A 17,039-nucleotide genomic window follows, 5' to 3' on the forward strand; every position below is an offset into this window, starting at 1 on the left:
TTCAGATTTCTTGTATTTGAACAGAGCGTTCTTACTTTGTCATCATAAAACACAATGGACACCAAATTAAAGAGTGGCTGCTCATGAAGATGGAATCTAATGGGTAAAGAGCTAAACCTAAAAATATTTTTCCTTAAGGTGCAGTTTGTATCATTTTACATACTAATTTATAAAACAGGGCTTGGATGGCACAGCGGTAAATTACACTAGCCTGCTACTGCTGGGATCCAGGGTTCAAATTCCCAGTGGGGCTATTAACCAGTCAGGGGGGATGGCCGAGGCCCTGCAATAGATTGGCACCCTGTTTGGGCTGTGTTAAATGCACTGACCACGATAAAGTGATAAATATACCCATATGATACCTAACTTGGGGGATAATGAACACTCTTAACAGACCAGGCTCAAACACAGGAACCCACATTACCTGCTACACCACCATGCCAAACCAGAAATAGACTCATTTATCTGATTTATCTTAATTTAAAAGTATTTGCCTGCGGCGATAAATCATTTCCTTAAATGCAAAGAATTTTCACAACAACAAAAAGCACTAACCTCCAGAGATTCCTCTTTTATTTAAATGTTCTGAACTCCAAACCCTTTTTCCAGGAATTTTTCTGTTATTGTGGCTCCTGGGATGGGCCTTCTATCAAGCGGGCAAAATAACACCTCCAGTGTACATATGAAAAGCATGTGGTTCCAATGTTCTCAAATTCATGCTCCGGGTGTTGATGTAGCACTGAAGAATCAACTCGTACCACATCAAACACTTCAGAATAGATGGAAAAAATGGATCAAAAGCTTTTTTCCCCAAACACACACACACATAATATGCTCAATGCCATTTAGATGGCCTGTTTTTTTAAACGCTTTTAACCAGTCAAACAAAAAAGCCAGTATTAGCAGCCTGACTTGTATGATGTACCAGCAGTAACCAATACAGTACCGAGTAATCATTTCTCTACAGGAAACTTCCTCAAATACCCTCCTTTAGTATATGCTCAGGGTCAGAGGTTTTACATATGCTTACAGGCAACATGTAATTTATGTCAGCCTTGATTATCTGATAATTACTTACTTTCTGTGCCCAATTGTCCCCATTTGTAAAAGTAACTCATATTAATAGGGTTGGTTTGACAAGCTTATCAAACATGTGTCTTTTCGTCAAGGTAGAAAAGAAAATCCTGAACCCCTGGATAGTCAGATTTAATCCCAGAAACAAGTTAGGTCTTCCATAAATCAGAGGCTTCAGGAACACAGGTGACACTGCCCACAGACAAGCCCTACATTGCCATGGGCTTAGAGGTTAAAGCTGACCTCACTGTAGACATTATTACCCATGTTTCAGCAGCTTCTAGTTCTGGCCAGGGTCACAACGGGTCTGGTTCCACAGGGTGACAATCCATTGCAGTGCTTCTAAAGGTCACTCTATATTAATAATATTATTTGTTTTTGAAAAGTCATGTCCAACAAGCTCAAGGGTCCAAATGCTTTTGGCCATATAGTGTATATTTGAAAGAAGGTGGCATGTCCAGGATGTATACTGTACCTTGTGTGTGTGTGTGTGTGTGTGTGTGTGTGTGTGTGTGTGTGTGTGTGTGTGTATATATAAATAGAATACTCCAAATAAAGACCAAAAACACAAGTTTCAATACAAAATGTACATTTATTATTTTTAATACTCTGCTAGCAATGCCAATATTATTGAACTCATCCACTGATGGTCCACTTGGACACAAGTGCAAACCTGCCTTAAGCACAAACAAGTATAAAAGTTTAATATTAAAGACATCTATATTCTTTTTCATGTTCAATATTTTAACACAATGGACAACAGAAAAATACTTATTATACACAACATTCGCTCTTAAAAACAAAATTACATTTTCTTTAATATATTTTTCTTTCTTAATGAAAACCTCTCAAAACGTGTCTCCCAAAGTTCCAGTCACTTTCTCAATAAGCCCAAGATTGACTCAAGTAAATGGCAGCTAACGTGGCTAAACCAAACCAAGCTCACAGCCTTGTCAACACTTTCCCATTCAATTTTGTTTTGTCATTAGGAAGGTGTGTCTGTACTGGTGAGGATTTTCTTCTCGCTTTATCTGTGAGACTCTGAAGGACATGAAAATGTTACTAACAAAAAAACAGATGAAAGGAAAAAAATGGCACTAATTTCTTAAACATAAGTACTATACAAAAGTTGTGCAACCAAAGCAAAACATTTTGAATAAGTTGGAACAAAAACGCCGGGTGGCCCTTGGTGGTGGCGGTGAGGGAACGTGTTACAGTAATGGGGTGTGTTTAGGTACGTGTCTGAACATCTTTAACTTCATAACTGTGCTTATCTGAACCATGTTAACAAGTCTTCAGCACATATGCCCCCGTCAACACACATTTAAGGCTAAACTGTCATTTTTTTTAAATAACAAAAGTGCTTAAAAAAAGATTTGTTATAGTCAGTTCAAACTCCTTAAACGTTTTACTGGAGATTCAGTCCCAAGAGTTTGATCATCCTAATATAGGGACCCGATGAAAAGAACAGTACGAACAGATCTGCTGGCAGAGGAGAAAGCAGACGAGGGAGCTCCCGGGCTCACAGCTTGGTTTTCTAAACAAGTGTCCATCCGTCATCCTTGACCTCATTAACATTCGCCATACGGATTATTCACAATTCATTTCTGACCAGCAGACTGACTGCAGAGAAGCTCCAACATTATTTACAATGTACAGTGTGTGTGGATGCAAAGAAGTTCAGACCCCTTAAAGTTCAGGGTGGCCTGATTAAAAGAACATTATATTAATAACTTACAAATGCTTTATTGTGGGCTTCTTAAGGGCTAGATAAATGGCACTTACTCCAGTCACAAGTGCACACAGTTACACACACACGCATACAAAACACCTGAGTGAATCAACGCCGTCAGATCCAGCTCACACCAGCACGAGCGAAGACTCTCGCTGTCCGACAGGATGATCGAGCCCTCGTCTGATCAGCAGTCACGTCTTTCACTAACAGATCAACTCCTGCTGCATTTCAGGCCGTGACGGGAATGATTCGGAAAACGTGAAAGTGTCCCAACCAGTCTTGAGGTCCCCTTGCCCAGGGTATGTAGGATATGACAAAATGATAGACACCTCAGGAGAAGGGGTAGGAGACTCTGGCTCTGATTCTGATTGGCTGGCCTCTTGCTCGTCAAGCGAGGTGGACGGAGAGTGGTTGGTGGAGTCTGTGTTTAACCAAGGATGGTTCAGGCACTCATCAGCTGTGGAGCGTTTTCTACAGAGAAAGAAAGAAAACGTTAGCAGGTCAGGTGTAGTCAGGTGTTCAACAACCACCAGATCAGCCTACAGCTAATTTCTCCATCCCCATCATTTCAAATGAGCACAGGATTTTTAAAGGGGGCGTGGTAGGCCAATCAGAATATGAATTTGCCTTAAAGGTCCAATAACCAAACAGACCAAGAGTAAAATCTGTTGAAAAATTTCAAGGTTTGAGTGTTGTACGTCAACTTTAGAAAAAGGAAAAGAAAATTTTTGAAGAAACAAAGGCCTGGAATGCTTCTCAGGAAGCGCACACACTTCTACCATAGTAACTCTGTTTTACTCTTGGTCCGTTTGGTTATTGAGCCTTTAAGGCAGATTCATATTATGATTGGACTACCACACCTCCTTTAAAAATCCTGTGCTCAGTTAAAATGTGACTGGGAGGAAGAACTAGACACTAGACAACAATTAGCCAAGTATGACAAACTACATTCACTAGATTATTAGCCAAGCATTCATTCATTTCAGGCTTTAAAATATCTTTGGATCATCATGTCAGGGTTTTTCATTTTTATACAGATGCCATCAGGACCCTGTGAGACTGAATGGGTGATGAAAATGTGCATAAAACATTTCATCTATTGCAGAAAAAACAGATTAAAAAAGGCACCCAGCTAAAACACACCCTTAAATTCAAACTTTAGGGAAAACCCACTGATGCTTATTTTCTTCCCACATCAGTATTTCCTTCTCGTTGGAATTGCTTGCGCACACAAGAATTTTTCCAAAATGTCTCTTCAACCTCTTGTTTTCCTGCCTCGTTCTCATATCACTGATGATCTGCATCTTTTGCTGTAATTTTAATGGGTCTGCAGTATTTAATTTAGTCTTTTCTTATAGAGATGAGATTGCAATCGATCTGGCCTGCAATAAATCACACCGAGAGAAGAAATAGCCGCTGTTGTTCGTCAGCAGGGCACCATGGGAACGTGGGAAAGTGGCAGCTGTTCACTGAACTGTACATGAGCATGTTTATATGTACGGACTGGATGTATTTTTTGGCCGGGTTTCCATGCTGATGACGGAAATCACTCTTTTTTTGCTGAAACCTCAGCAGGTTGATGTTTTTAGTGAAGCATCTTTCTGAACGATCTGAGGTGGTTCGACTGGTTCTGACAACGAAACGAATTTTTCAGTAGCAGCTTTATGAACATACCTGGGGTTTTTGTGGAGCAAGGACTTGATAAAATCTACAGCGAGTGAGGAGATTCCGTGGAAGACGTTTTGCGAGTAGTCAACGTTGACCTGGGAGATGTTGAGAAAGGTTTCCTGTTTGTCGTCTCCCAGAAATGGAGACTCGCCGGTCAACATCACATACGTCAGCACGCCGATGCTCCTGAACAGACCAAAAAAATATATGATTTAAGTGCTGAACATTGTTCTCAGTCATATTTTAGCAGTAATGCAATAGAAATGCCATTTTATAACCTAGCAGTAATAAAGGATGTGTGGTAAAGGTGATGGATTAACTGCAGTATTCTGAGAAAAGTCATATCACTTTAGTTATCAGTTAAATTACCTCAGATATGACGTAAACACACCGAGTATTCACACAGGCTGGGCAATATAATAAACCATATATTGATGTATTATATTAACATCATGCTGCTTAAGTATCACGGCCATCATTGTGTGTAGGTGATAAATTATGTTACCCACAGCAACAGGTTATAGACTGGGCATTGAAATGTATGTGTACTCATTTTATTCATCAGTCATCTCTAGTAATAGTCGTAGTAGATATGGTAGAAGAAAACTGGACTACACACAGTTCTACCCAGACACCAGGGCAATGTTTTTGGGTAACTTGTGCCACCGTGTTTGTGCCATTTTGTGTTCCTTCTATTTTAACAACTGTTTTAATTTGCACCAGCTTTCTATTATACATGTAAAACATCATCTTACTCACCACATGTCTGTAGCTGTGGTGATTGGCTCGTAGTTTAGTATTTCAGGAGCTGTAAGCAAAAATATGGTAAACTTTATAATGGCATTAAAAAATAAAAACAAATATGACCAAAGTAATAATACACATTCTGATTTAAACAACTCAACATGATTAACTTGCAGTTTGTCCTGACTACATTCCCATTCTAGTGTCCTTCAGATAAGCAAAAGCAACTCACCTACATACTCTGGAGTGCCCAGAATCTCCCGAACTTCTGAGGTGCTGTCCACACGACGTGACAGGCCAAAGTCTACGATCCTTATATCACCCAGCGGCTGAGCGCTGGTCAGCAGAATGTTCTGAGGCTGGAGGAAAGAAACACAAATGACCTTTAATCCACAATGATTTTAGCATAGCAGGAACAACACAACACAGTTTCACGAAATCTCACCACATCCCCATATACCCATCAACCTGTTTCTCCTCTTTTTATTTTATAGACTTATTATTGTCGATGCTGGCTATGGAACAATGGGTTTGTGATATGTGTAAAAAAATTCAACTATTTAGCTATTACAGTCACTGTCATTACACAACATGTGCTGTCATCTGACTCAGAACGGCGTGGGTTAAATCCTCCAGGGTGTGCGCAAACACACCTAGATGGAACTTATTTGGAAAGTAAATGCTTCTAACCACAATTTGCATGAGAATGAAGATCCTAACGAGCGTCAAATAAAAGACTGCTCATTAAAAGTGTACAATCTTGCATAATACATTTCCCGAGCCATTTCAATGTGCACTTTTACTTGTCTGTTTTCCAGCCAGCTGTGGTCCGGCTGCTCCTACTAAAGCCAGCTGATGCATAATTTTAAAATAAGTCTGTTATTCTAATACCTGCTGACTGGTCAAAATGTGTGTCTAAAGCACCAATGTTCACAGATAATCATATCAGATCAGCGAGACCTTTAAAATCCACGTGTAAATCAATACCTGCCACACGTCCACACAGCCACAATGTTTTATCAGAACTACAGCTGGATTTGGAGCTGATGGACACTTCATGTCTGTTTTAAGTGTCATATTTTTGTATCGAAAGCCCTCACACACACGGTCATTGCCCACGAGTAAAGTAAAGGTTTACTGCATCAGGAAATCAAACAGCAGACATCTGGAGTCGTGTTACGTAACTTGGTGCTTTACAGCAGTGAATAGCACGATATCAGAGCCATCAGTCTTACAAGAAACGCTCACCTTCAGGTCCAAATGGACAATGTTGTTGCGATGAAGGAAGGCAACTCCTGTGAGAATCTGCCGAGCCAATCGGATGACATCTTTCTCTGTAAAGGCTTCATCGTTATCCGCCACACACTGGTTGAAGATTTCCCCTCCAGCGGCACTGCAAGCAGAAAAAGAGATATAATAAATGTCAGATAGCAAAGATTTAATGAAATGAATTTGTTCACTTTCTATTCAGTAAAATATACCAACTGAAAAACTGACAAAGCTGGGAAGACCAACAATTCAGTAAAAACATGTAACATGGACATTTACTAGCCCATCAATCATAATAACACTGATAATGCAGATAAAAAAAATGCCAGGACACAATCAGGACTGAATGTATGGCTCTACGTTTATGATTTTGATTGCTATATTAACAATACTCTGACACAATCTAAGTGCAAAGTATGGTTATAACTATGCGTGTTGTAACTATGGTCATATCTCGCTCCCAGATGTAGGAAGTTCAGTTATTCAGGAAAGTCGTGTTGATCTTGGCGTGCAGCCTCGTAAAACGTACCAATTCACTCTGACAAAGAGTGTGAAGAACATTACAATGTTGTGACTGTCTGGCAGATAAAACCGTTCCACACCTTTCTGCGGAAAAACTATTTGAAATTGCATAACACTCGACTCTAGGAAATTATAAGCAAGCTTAGACAAAAATAGGAATTCAGGCCAAGAGCCAAAAATCTCACAGCCATTAATTATTAACCCGCACCCAGCTGCGATTCCTATGAACGCACTGCAGACCACAGAGATAACCAGGTGGTCAAAGATTCAGGGACTCTGATAATCTGACACATTTACCCAACCTACTACTTACCAAAGCTCTAAGGAAAACTCAGTTTAAAATTCGTGATTAAGGTGGCTATAAAATAAGTTGTGTTATAATAATTTTACATCAGCTATACAATGGCACCAAAGACGTTTTATATTCTGATTGATCAGACAATAATGATCTAATTCTGACTACACAGTACATACCACACTGACACTTTGCTGTACTGTACTGTAGTCTACTGTAGTCCATTTCATTTTGTATTGACCAACTCTTGGCTGATAATGCCCCTTTTTTCCTGCAATGGACTGCATATCACCACCAGGTATATTGATCTGTTACCAATCATCACATAATCCATCTTGCTACAACAATACAGTTAAATCTTGAAATTTGAAAACTAATTTACCACTGATCCAAAAGAAATCCTACAATTTAACAACCTACACACTTAGTTCACAAATTAATCCAACCTAACAGCGAGTGACCAGCTTCACAAGCACTAAAACCAGATTATTCTACTCAGATCTTATAGAACTGCATGGAATTGTAGCGTATGCTCTAGCCAACAAGGAAACAGGAGCGTTGTTGCGTGTGAGATTTTCAATTTAGATTTTATGCTTGCATGTACATGCACAGAATCTTGGTTACATAATTCTACAAGAGTGGCCTCATGGTCTCATTAGCATGCACATAAAATTAAGTCTAAATAAGAGCTCATGGCATGGAGATAGAACACATAGGTGTTTATATACACAAATAATTTACTATTTTATAAATCTTGATTACTTGGAGAAGCCAGAAACATTCATGTTCAGTGAGTGGGTTCAAATTACAGGTTCCCCTGATGGCATCTCAAACACAGAGAACAATGTCCTCATCAGAAAGTATATGAGCGTGAGGAGCAGAGATTTGCATAAGAGGATAATGGCATAATCCCAGGTATTAATCATTTTCTTTATACCAAAACATGACTGGATTGACTAGCCCTACAGCTTTAGAGTGAGAAGTGCTTTGTATGCCTGTCTTAGTCTGATAATGGTCTAAAAATCCTGGATAAAACTGGATTACATTTAATTAAATAATAATTCTGATCTGAGTCACTGATTTTCCTAAACTGTGAATGTGTTTAATGCACGTAAACACACGCTGTAAAACATCATAAAGGTGTGATGTGATGTCTCGATTGTCTAAATGGTTTCCTTCAGGTACTCCCAGATCCTGATAGCATGCTGGTAGCTAAACTGGCTACTCTTAATTGCGCTCTTAATAATACGATGCCCTGAAATGGACTAGCACACTATCCAGTGTGTATTCCTACCTTGGGGGCTTGGAGGGGACAGAACATTATATTGATACTGCAATAAATAACTGTAAGTCAACATACTTTTTAAGAATATTTTGGATGCTGTTCTTAATTGTAACATATTAAAAATACTGCTCAACTCTTTTACTTTGTTTTATTTGATTGTCTTTCCTGGGTAAATGTGACTATCATTTTAAACTTTAAAGAGAACTATAGTAAAGGTGTCACTTCACTTCGTTTTGCACTCAGCACTGAGGATGTGGTTGTGGGTGCTGGCTTGTGTGCGTTTTCTTCTGCACCGTTTTTAGAAGCCAGCGAGAGCCGAGCAGAAAAGCCACAGGAAATGGAAAAAAATCTTTTTTCTCTGTCTCTTGATTTTTTTCTGGATGCTCTCATTTTCTCTCCCTGTTTAAAGGTTTGCAGTAAACCAGAGAGGTGAAAGTGTGACCTACATAAATTAAAATGTTTTATTTCTTTTGTGGGCTACAAATCATATAAAACAAAGCAGTATCATCAGGTTAAATACTCAGGGTAACAAATCAATAAGAAAGCTGTAACGATTACTAGACAATGCTAAATACTTTAGGCCATCAGTGCCTGCAGACAGACAGACTGGCACTTTGAACGGGTGGAGCTGATCCATTGTTGAAGAGTCACTCTGAACCAGAAGTGCTTTAAACCTCTCCTCAGATTCAAAGTGATTGGTGAGTAAAGATGTGCAGGTTCTGAGCTGAGCAGAGCTTTTACATAAACGTGTTTTGTTTGGCTAAGATACTGTGTCCCTAATCACATACAAAACATGATAAACCCAGACCTAATGATGTCACGGTAATGATAAACTCCAACTAAACTATTGGTTATTTCCTGGCCACTCCAATATTGATAAGAAAGGTTATAACCTCTCATTGTATTTATGAGCCACCCTCAAACACATTGAGTTAACTCATTTAGAAAGTAAAAAAGGACACTGGGTAGAGCCAACACTCCCTTATAAGGTAAAGACACTTATTGCGCATCATGATACCACAAGTGTGAATAAAGTTGTTAATTACTGCACAGCTGATCTTAAACAGAATCTGGTAAACTGTGCACAGGAAGTGGCTTTTTTCTGTCAAACAGAGATGCAATCTGACATTTCTCAAAAACCTGCGGACAAGCATCCGGTGCGTACACGCATACACGTCAGAAAAATGCAGAGTTTGTAAAATCGTTTCTAATGAATGGAGATAAATACGACAAATCAAAAAACCCCAACAAAAGTACATTAAGACCACATTTCAGTAATAAGAAAGACAAATGACAGGGCTTTATAAAAATAAAAATTCTACTTGGGTTCGATTTGTTTGCTGCTTTATTTTGGCCTACATACTTCATACGAGAAACCCAGACACTGAGGGAACATGCAAACTCCACACAGAGAGGACTCAAACTGCTCCACCTAGGAATCGAACCCAGGACATTCTTGCTGTGAGACAACAGTGCTATCCACTGACCCACTCCTGAGAGTGGTGTTAGACACTGAAATGTTAAGTGCGTGCGTAACTTACCATTCCAGCACCAGGATGATCTCACTACTGGTCTCATACACCTCGTGTAGCCCCACAACGTACGGGTTGGCCTTGGCTGACTCAAGAACAGCAATCTCGTTCAGGATGTCGGCACGGCAGTCCTGGCCCTTCCGTCGTTTCCTCAGGAACTTTGCGGCAAACTCGTTCCCTGTGGCCTTCTCCACACACTTCTTTACAACAGCAAACTTTCCTCTGCAGAGACAGAAACCATAAAGAGCAACTGAGTTATGAGCATCTGAGCTTATTTGTGAGGCTTTAGCTTTGAGCTGCGGTACTTATTCTCATCCACAAAAGGCCTGCTGGAAAATCTGCAGCCACATTAGTTCCTTAGGGATAACCAAGAACCACTATAAACTCAGAATGAACTGTGATTGCTGGGATGCCAAAGGGACAAGAAACCTCGACACTTCTAAAACATTAGGTGCTGCCATCAGTAAAACTACATCAGTGGAAAATTTTAAAGGCTAAACCACAAACCGCCACAATTTCAGGGACGCAAACTGTCACAACTGCATTAAAAACTCATTCCCCACACTGAGAAGACAAATGACTTGCCTGCTGACCACAATTGCCACTTTAGTCATTTTGTAGTTAAAGCAATGAAAAGGGCAATTACACCTCTGTCGTCATATACAGACCAGGCAGTTAACCGCAGTCTATCAAAAAATCACCAGTCGGGATTGCTTAATGTGCTGCCAGATTCAGTGCCGATCTAATCTCACACTTATATTAACATTATATGATATCAACACATCCAATTTTGTGCTAACTTTACCCTACTGGTGTGATTTTTTATAATTGTGGTTAGTGCAGAGATGTTTCAGTCTGATACCAAGTATCAGTACCAGCCTACATTTTAAAACAGACAATTATACCATGTTGAGAAGAATCAACCCATCACTTAAAATACTATCCAAAATATTTGTTGGATTAAGTATCTGGACTATCCTTAATCCCAGCCTTTAGGATCTGGCTTCAATCATTTTTTGAATGTTAGCCAGTCTGGTGTCCGTTACTGCACATTTTAAAACAGACAATTATACAGCTAAAGGAATTGAAACAAATATCAGTGTGCAAGCTTAACTATTGTCAGGATTTCACTTAAACACAGTCAGTCAATCAAGTAATGGAAGTGTAAAGAATCCTTATAGAAGTCTTGGATGTTCTACCACATTTAAAGACATTAAACTGCAATTTCCCTCTGGGATCAATAAAGTATTCTGATTCTGACATTAGATTCTGTTTATGTACATCTCTTCTACAAGACCCTGACAGAATATTAAAATAACAGTTGGTTCTAGGGGATCACCTCCTTCAGAAACAAACAATTGGGTCAAGGGGTCGTTCCCTAAATCAAATGTTCTTTTTACACCAGTCAAAGATGACTTGTATATTCTTTGTTTAGCGCCCAAAAGAACAAATTGCTTGTAACTCTGCCTTACACGTCTCCTCTTTAGTATCCCTCACAATAGGACACAGGATGGTGTGTAAGAAGCACGGGGTCTATATGTGGGTGGTATAGACCACCCACCCAACATTACAGAAGATAAATGATGGTCTTCTTGTTGTCTCTACTGCAATACTTAAAATAAGAACCTGTTGCCATTTTGCTGGTTTACTTTCGCTTGATGGGCACCAATGTACAGATTAATTACTTTACTGTTGACTCTAAACTGCAGATTTTCTAGTTAGTCTTTGGGCCTGTGGGAACACAGTGCACTAAAAAAGCAACAACAGCGGCAGATCGGTGTTTACAGAGCCCGATCTGCTAATTCTTTGCCCTCTTAGCACGTGAGGAGCTTAACGTGATCTACTACTAACACCCCCCCCACACACACTGCATTCTCTCATGCCACTTCAGCCTGCTACCAATTTGCCTACACAAAAACCGCACTTTGAATTCAACTGCAGACACAGCCAAGTCAAGTTCAGATAAAGCAAACCAAGAAAAGCACTGGGGCTACACAAAAGCAGTGTGCAGAAGAATGTTCTGCATAAAAGACAATGAAAGATTAAAGGGCATGGCATTAGCATTTACGAAAGCCATAAAAACATTTAATGGCTGCTATCGAAAATAACACCCTTTGGCATATGTAGAGTAACTAGCTTCTGGGATATGTAATTGTGTTCAATGCCAGATTGCTGCTTCTGGGGGACACAACAGGGTTTGTAAACTTTTGTCAGCTCAGTCAGAAAAGACAAAAGCAAGTCTTGCAGGCCACTGGATGCAATAATATCTTTATACACACATATAGTGACCATTTTGGGACTCAAATGTAGAGAACACATCCTTCACTTAAAATCCTATCTAAAATATTTGTGGGATTAAGGATCTGGACTATCCTTAATCCCAGCCTTTAGGATCTGGCTTTTCAATTTAGATTTTCCATCCCTCCTTCAGCAAAGAGTCAGGTACCACAAAACTAACAACTTGTAATTCATTTTCCAAAATCTCTTTTTGAATGTTAGCCAGTCTGGTATCAGTTGTGATGAGTTACCTTAAAAGGTTTAAAAGGATGTTTTCATTCACTAAGCAGACAGGAAACTGAGACACACACACCATGTGGTTTCATGACCCAGATGCGGTAGTGGTTGTACATCCTGCTTGAAACTTAATGTTAGTAAAACTTGTGCATTTTTTATTTGGGCTGTATGGCTGACAAAGACAAATAAAATAATATAACGTTTTTCATGACTGCTAAGTTTACTATGCTAATGCTTCATCTTTATTGTCAAGTTAGAAAAGCATCCATTATTGTGCACCTGAGCGAGAAAGAACAAGGACAGCGTTTTCCATTCTTGTAGGAGCCTCGGGGGAAATTCTTCAAATGGCACATTTTACATCCAAAAATGTCCTTCCAGTTATCTTATGCAACACTAGAAAGTGGGACACCCACAAGGACATAGCACTTGTGTGCATCTACACTATATGACCAAAGTATTGGGACACCCCTTCTTATTATATGCTTCCAACATTTCAGCAGCCATATATAATATTTTACATTTATTTATTTTACAGATTACTAGATAAGCTACAAGTGAGGCGAAATCCAGTCCAAATTAATGGATGCAATTTATGCAAATTTATTTCACAATGGCTCTTTGGGAGGGTGCGAGTACTGGAATTCACTGCCTTAAACAAATAAAACAAAGTCTATGATTAATCTGCTTTATGTAGAACTAAAAGACTGATCAGTATGAGTTCTGTAAATTGTAGCATATTGTTACACTTAAGTGATCATTAAACCAAAGTATGACTGCACATATGCAACAGGTGGTGTTTGGGTGCCAAAAAGCACAATACTGTGACTGTACTTGCACATTCCATTTGGAGTTTGGTCTTTTCAGGTCCGAATCTTCAACAAAAGATCAGATAAAGGATGTTATAAAAACACCCAGTGGTCCTGTGACCCATGCATGTGCTGTCATGTATGTTTTTTATTAAGTAAAACATTCCAAGCATTTATATAAAAACATTCAAGTCCATTTTTGACTCAACAGATTATATCTCTCAGGTTTCAAGCAAAAGATTAAAATCTAGAGATTCTTCATTCCAGTTTATGCCATCAGTGCCAGTAAATATGGGATGTCAAAGAAACCAAAATAACTTGGCCAAAAATAAAAGTACACAATTTCCCCAATAAATTAGCCACTGTAGGCATCGGCAATGTTTACATGACCCAGCTGAACAGCTCTAAAATCCCTGAAACAAAAATGTGAGGTCAAATATTAGACAATAACTCTCTAACTCTTATGTTTGCATATTTTACATGTTTGCATATTTAATATTAAATATTGTCTTTTTATTTAATCTGGTGACTGACAAAACCAGTATCTAAATTTCTTTAAAACAATGACATGAAATGCATTCAAGAAGAGCTCTAATTAGTAACCTAAATTGAAAAGCCTTCTGTTAGATGTTGACTCAAATTATTGTCCATCAACCTAAATTATTAAATTTGCAAATGTTAACAAAAAGTGGGCAGCCAACCAATCTTTACATACTGAAGAAATGTTGTCTTAGCCTTGCTAAAGCATGTATTGTAGTAAAGTTAGAACTTGCTTCTCCAGTGTAAGAACCTGATTTAAGGTAACATAAAGTAATGATGTACCTTTACCTGTTTGCTTACTCCAAGTCAAAAGTTAACCTAAGTAAAATGAGGAAGGTACCTAATTTAATACATTTTTCATGTTATGTTAAATTAAGCTCAGGTTTGCTTGACATGTATAAAGCTAATGAAAGTAACAAGTCAGAAAGTTATATTTCTATGTTAAGTTCAAATGTGCTTATCACAGGTACAAAGCTCAAATATCAACAATTTATTTCATTAGAAAAATTGGAACGTTTAGAAACTATTTTAAGTTAAAATGCACTTGCTAATGCTAATGAAAGTAACAAACATAATTATCTTTCGGATCTATGTTAATTTCAAATTTGCCTACACATTATAGTAACAAGGAAGTATATTGTATTTATATTTTAACACGTACAAAGCTAAATAAATTTACTTTAAAGTACTTTATATTTTTATTTTAAGTTTGCTGATCATATTTATCAAATTCATAAAAGTAACAGAAATATAATTGAATAACCAATGTTAAGTTCAAACTTGCTCATCACAGCTACAAAACCAAAGTAACGAGTAAAGAAGTATATTGTATTGTATTTTCTCTAATAAAAGACATTAAATTTACACTATAAGATGCTTTTGTCTATCCAAAGGAAAAACAAATGTTAGCTGGGTTCATCCTGTCTGTAGATTCAAAAACAAACAGCATGAAGCTCAAGTAGCAAACATATTTCACCTATAAAGACAATAATTTTGACCTAATAATTGTTTATTAGGATTTTAACGTGATGTTTTACACTTTGGTTACATTAATGACAGGAGCGGTAATTACTCATTACACAGGATTCATCAGTTCAAGTTTAATATCAAACACAGTCATGGACAATTTTGTATCTCCAATTCACCTCACTCGCACGTCTTTGGACTGTTGGAGGAAACCCACACAGACACGCGGAGAACATGCAAACTCCACACAGAAAGGACCCCACCTGGGAATCGAACCCAGGACCTTCTTGCTGCGAGGCGACAGCGCTACCTGCCCTTCGACCGAATAGTACTAATGAATAAAATGCGCATGCGCAAACATTCAGTACCAGACTTACCTGCCGAGTTCTTTCCCGACCAGCTCGTAGTAGTTTTTAAACGGCTCTGTGTGTATTTTGGTGTGGATGTTGGTCACTATCCCGTTCTTGTTCATTGTAGAGTCCAGCATTGTGCTGCTGAATGGAGAATATATGCAGGTAGAAACGGTGACGCCGCTAACGTTTAGTCCATCAGGTGAAGTTCAAACTGCAGGTTTAACCACCTCGTATTTAACTGCAGAGTGAAGCCTGAGTGCTAAAGAGCTCTGAACTATCTATAAACTAAAATAAATACTGCAGAAACTCTCGGACTGCGACTGACCGTGAGTGTGTTTGTTTGAGTCTGAGCGAGTGCACACGTTCCCTACAAGAAAAGTCGTTACTAACCCCGCCTACTTTAACTCAACAGCCAATCGATTTAGAGATCTCGTCTAGGGGCGTGGCTACAGTCCTGGTTTCGCTGTGCCCTCACGTGATCTGAACGCTGTTAGAAACCAAACAGACAGGTGACAGGTTAAAGGAAAACTTAAGCAAATAAATGAGGAAAGCTACAAAGTATGCACGGTGCCATGCCACTGAGTGTCCTCCAGCTCTAATAAAGCTTTATCCATTTTTAAACACTAAAGCAATACAATTCATGTACTTTTCTCAGTGCAGGGAGTGGTTCTTGGCCATATGCTAGGGTCGCCACCTGTCCTGATTGTCCCTCTTTGTAATATTCAGTCCCAGAAAATGTCCTTGAGTTTCTGTTACATCCCGCTGCTGCTTTACATGTTTTTTCAACAGGCAATCAGCTGCACGAGTGGAGTGACGAGTTAACCGATGGCTAATTCAGTGGCGGTTCTAGACCATGTGAGGTGGGGGGGCAGGCAGGGGCCAGAGGCTATGTTAGAGGGGCCAATTACTTTCTGCCCAAATGTGCATTGTGGGCATTAAGAGGAAACAGTCGATATTCATTAGAATTCAAAATTTTATTTATGCAGTTTTCAGTCTAAAAACCCCTTAAAACGGTCCGACTGGAAAATGTGGGTTACTTTGGTGTGCAGCTTCGTCGCCGTGTGTTCGCAAGAGTGACGTGACTCACTCATTGGGGGGCCGTAGGGGGGCCAAGCTGGTTGTCACAGGGGCACTGGCCCCCGCTGGCCGCCCCCCTAGAACCGCCACTGGGCTAATTGCGATGTATCTATTATTGGCAAGGCGGAGGAAGAAGATGAGACTGCGTCTCCTGAATCTGGCAGGCCAGTCAAACAGTAATGAAACATCCATCTTACTTCAGTAATGACAGGATAAAAAAAATCATGAATCTAAATCATTACCCAAGTTCAAATTACCCAACAAACCAAGACATACTTTGCATTATGTTGTGATGAAATCGAATTCTGGCCACTCGAAATGATTTCCATGTTTGACAGTGTCCCGGTTTTTCGTCAGACATAGGTGGCAACCCTACCATATGCTGCGGATGCGGCAGATGACTTGGCTTCATGTGAAATCAGAGTAACCTGAGATGTAATTTCTCTAACAGCTGAAACCAAATACAACAACATTAATGTCAAGCCAGACGACATTCAGAATTCAGTAGCTGTTGTCTGTCTCATTCAGTGAGATGAAATGCATTTCAGTATTCTATAAAGCTTTTCCTTTTTTAAAGATGTTTATGTTTAACCACCACTTTTTTCTGGTCAGGGTTGCAGTGGGTCTTGCAGTAACACACCACGTACAGCATGCCAATC

General features: G+C 39.2%; 1 protein-coding gene across 1 annotated transcript; it reads right to left on the reverse strand.

Moving 5' to 3' along the window:
• Positions 1 to 1,646: 1,646 nt before the first annotated feature.
• stk17al (serine/threonine kinase 17a like) lies at positions 1,647 to 15,630 on the reverse strand. Its single transcript, XM_063018549.1, has 7 exons — positions 15,328 to 15,630; positions 10,134 to 10,346; positions 6,470 to 6,614; positions 5,454 to 5,580; positions 5,237 to 5,285; positions 4,484 to 4,663; positions 1,647 to 3,280 (listed from the first exon to the last, which is right to left on the reverse strand). The coding sequence occupies exons 1-7, from the start codon at positions 15,435 to 15,437 to the stop codon at positions 3,013 to 3,015; spliced, it is 1,092 nt and encodes a 363-aa protein (XP_062874619.1). The 5' UTR covers positions 15,438 to 15,630; the 3' UTR covers positions 1,647 to 3,012.
• Between the last annotated feature and the right edge of the window lie 1,409 nt (positions 15,631 to 17,039).

This window comes from Trichomycterus rosablanca, chromosome 22, assembly GCF_030014385.1.
Source record: "Trichomycterus rosablanca isolate fTriRos1 chromosome 22, fTriRos1.hap1, whole genome shotgun sequence".
NCBI lineage: Eukaryota > Metazoa > Chordata > Actinopteri > Siluriformes > Trichomycteridae > Trichomycterus > Trichomycterus rosablanca.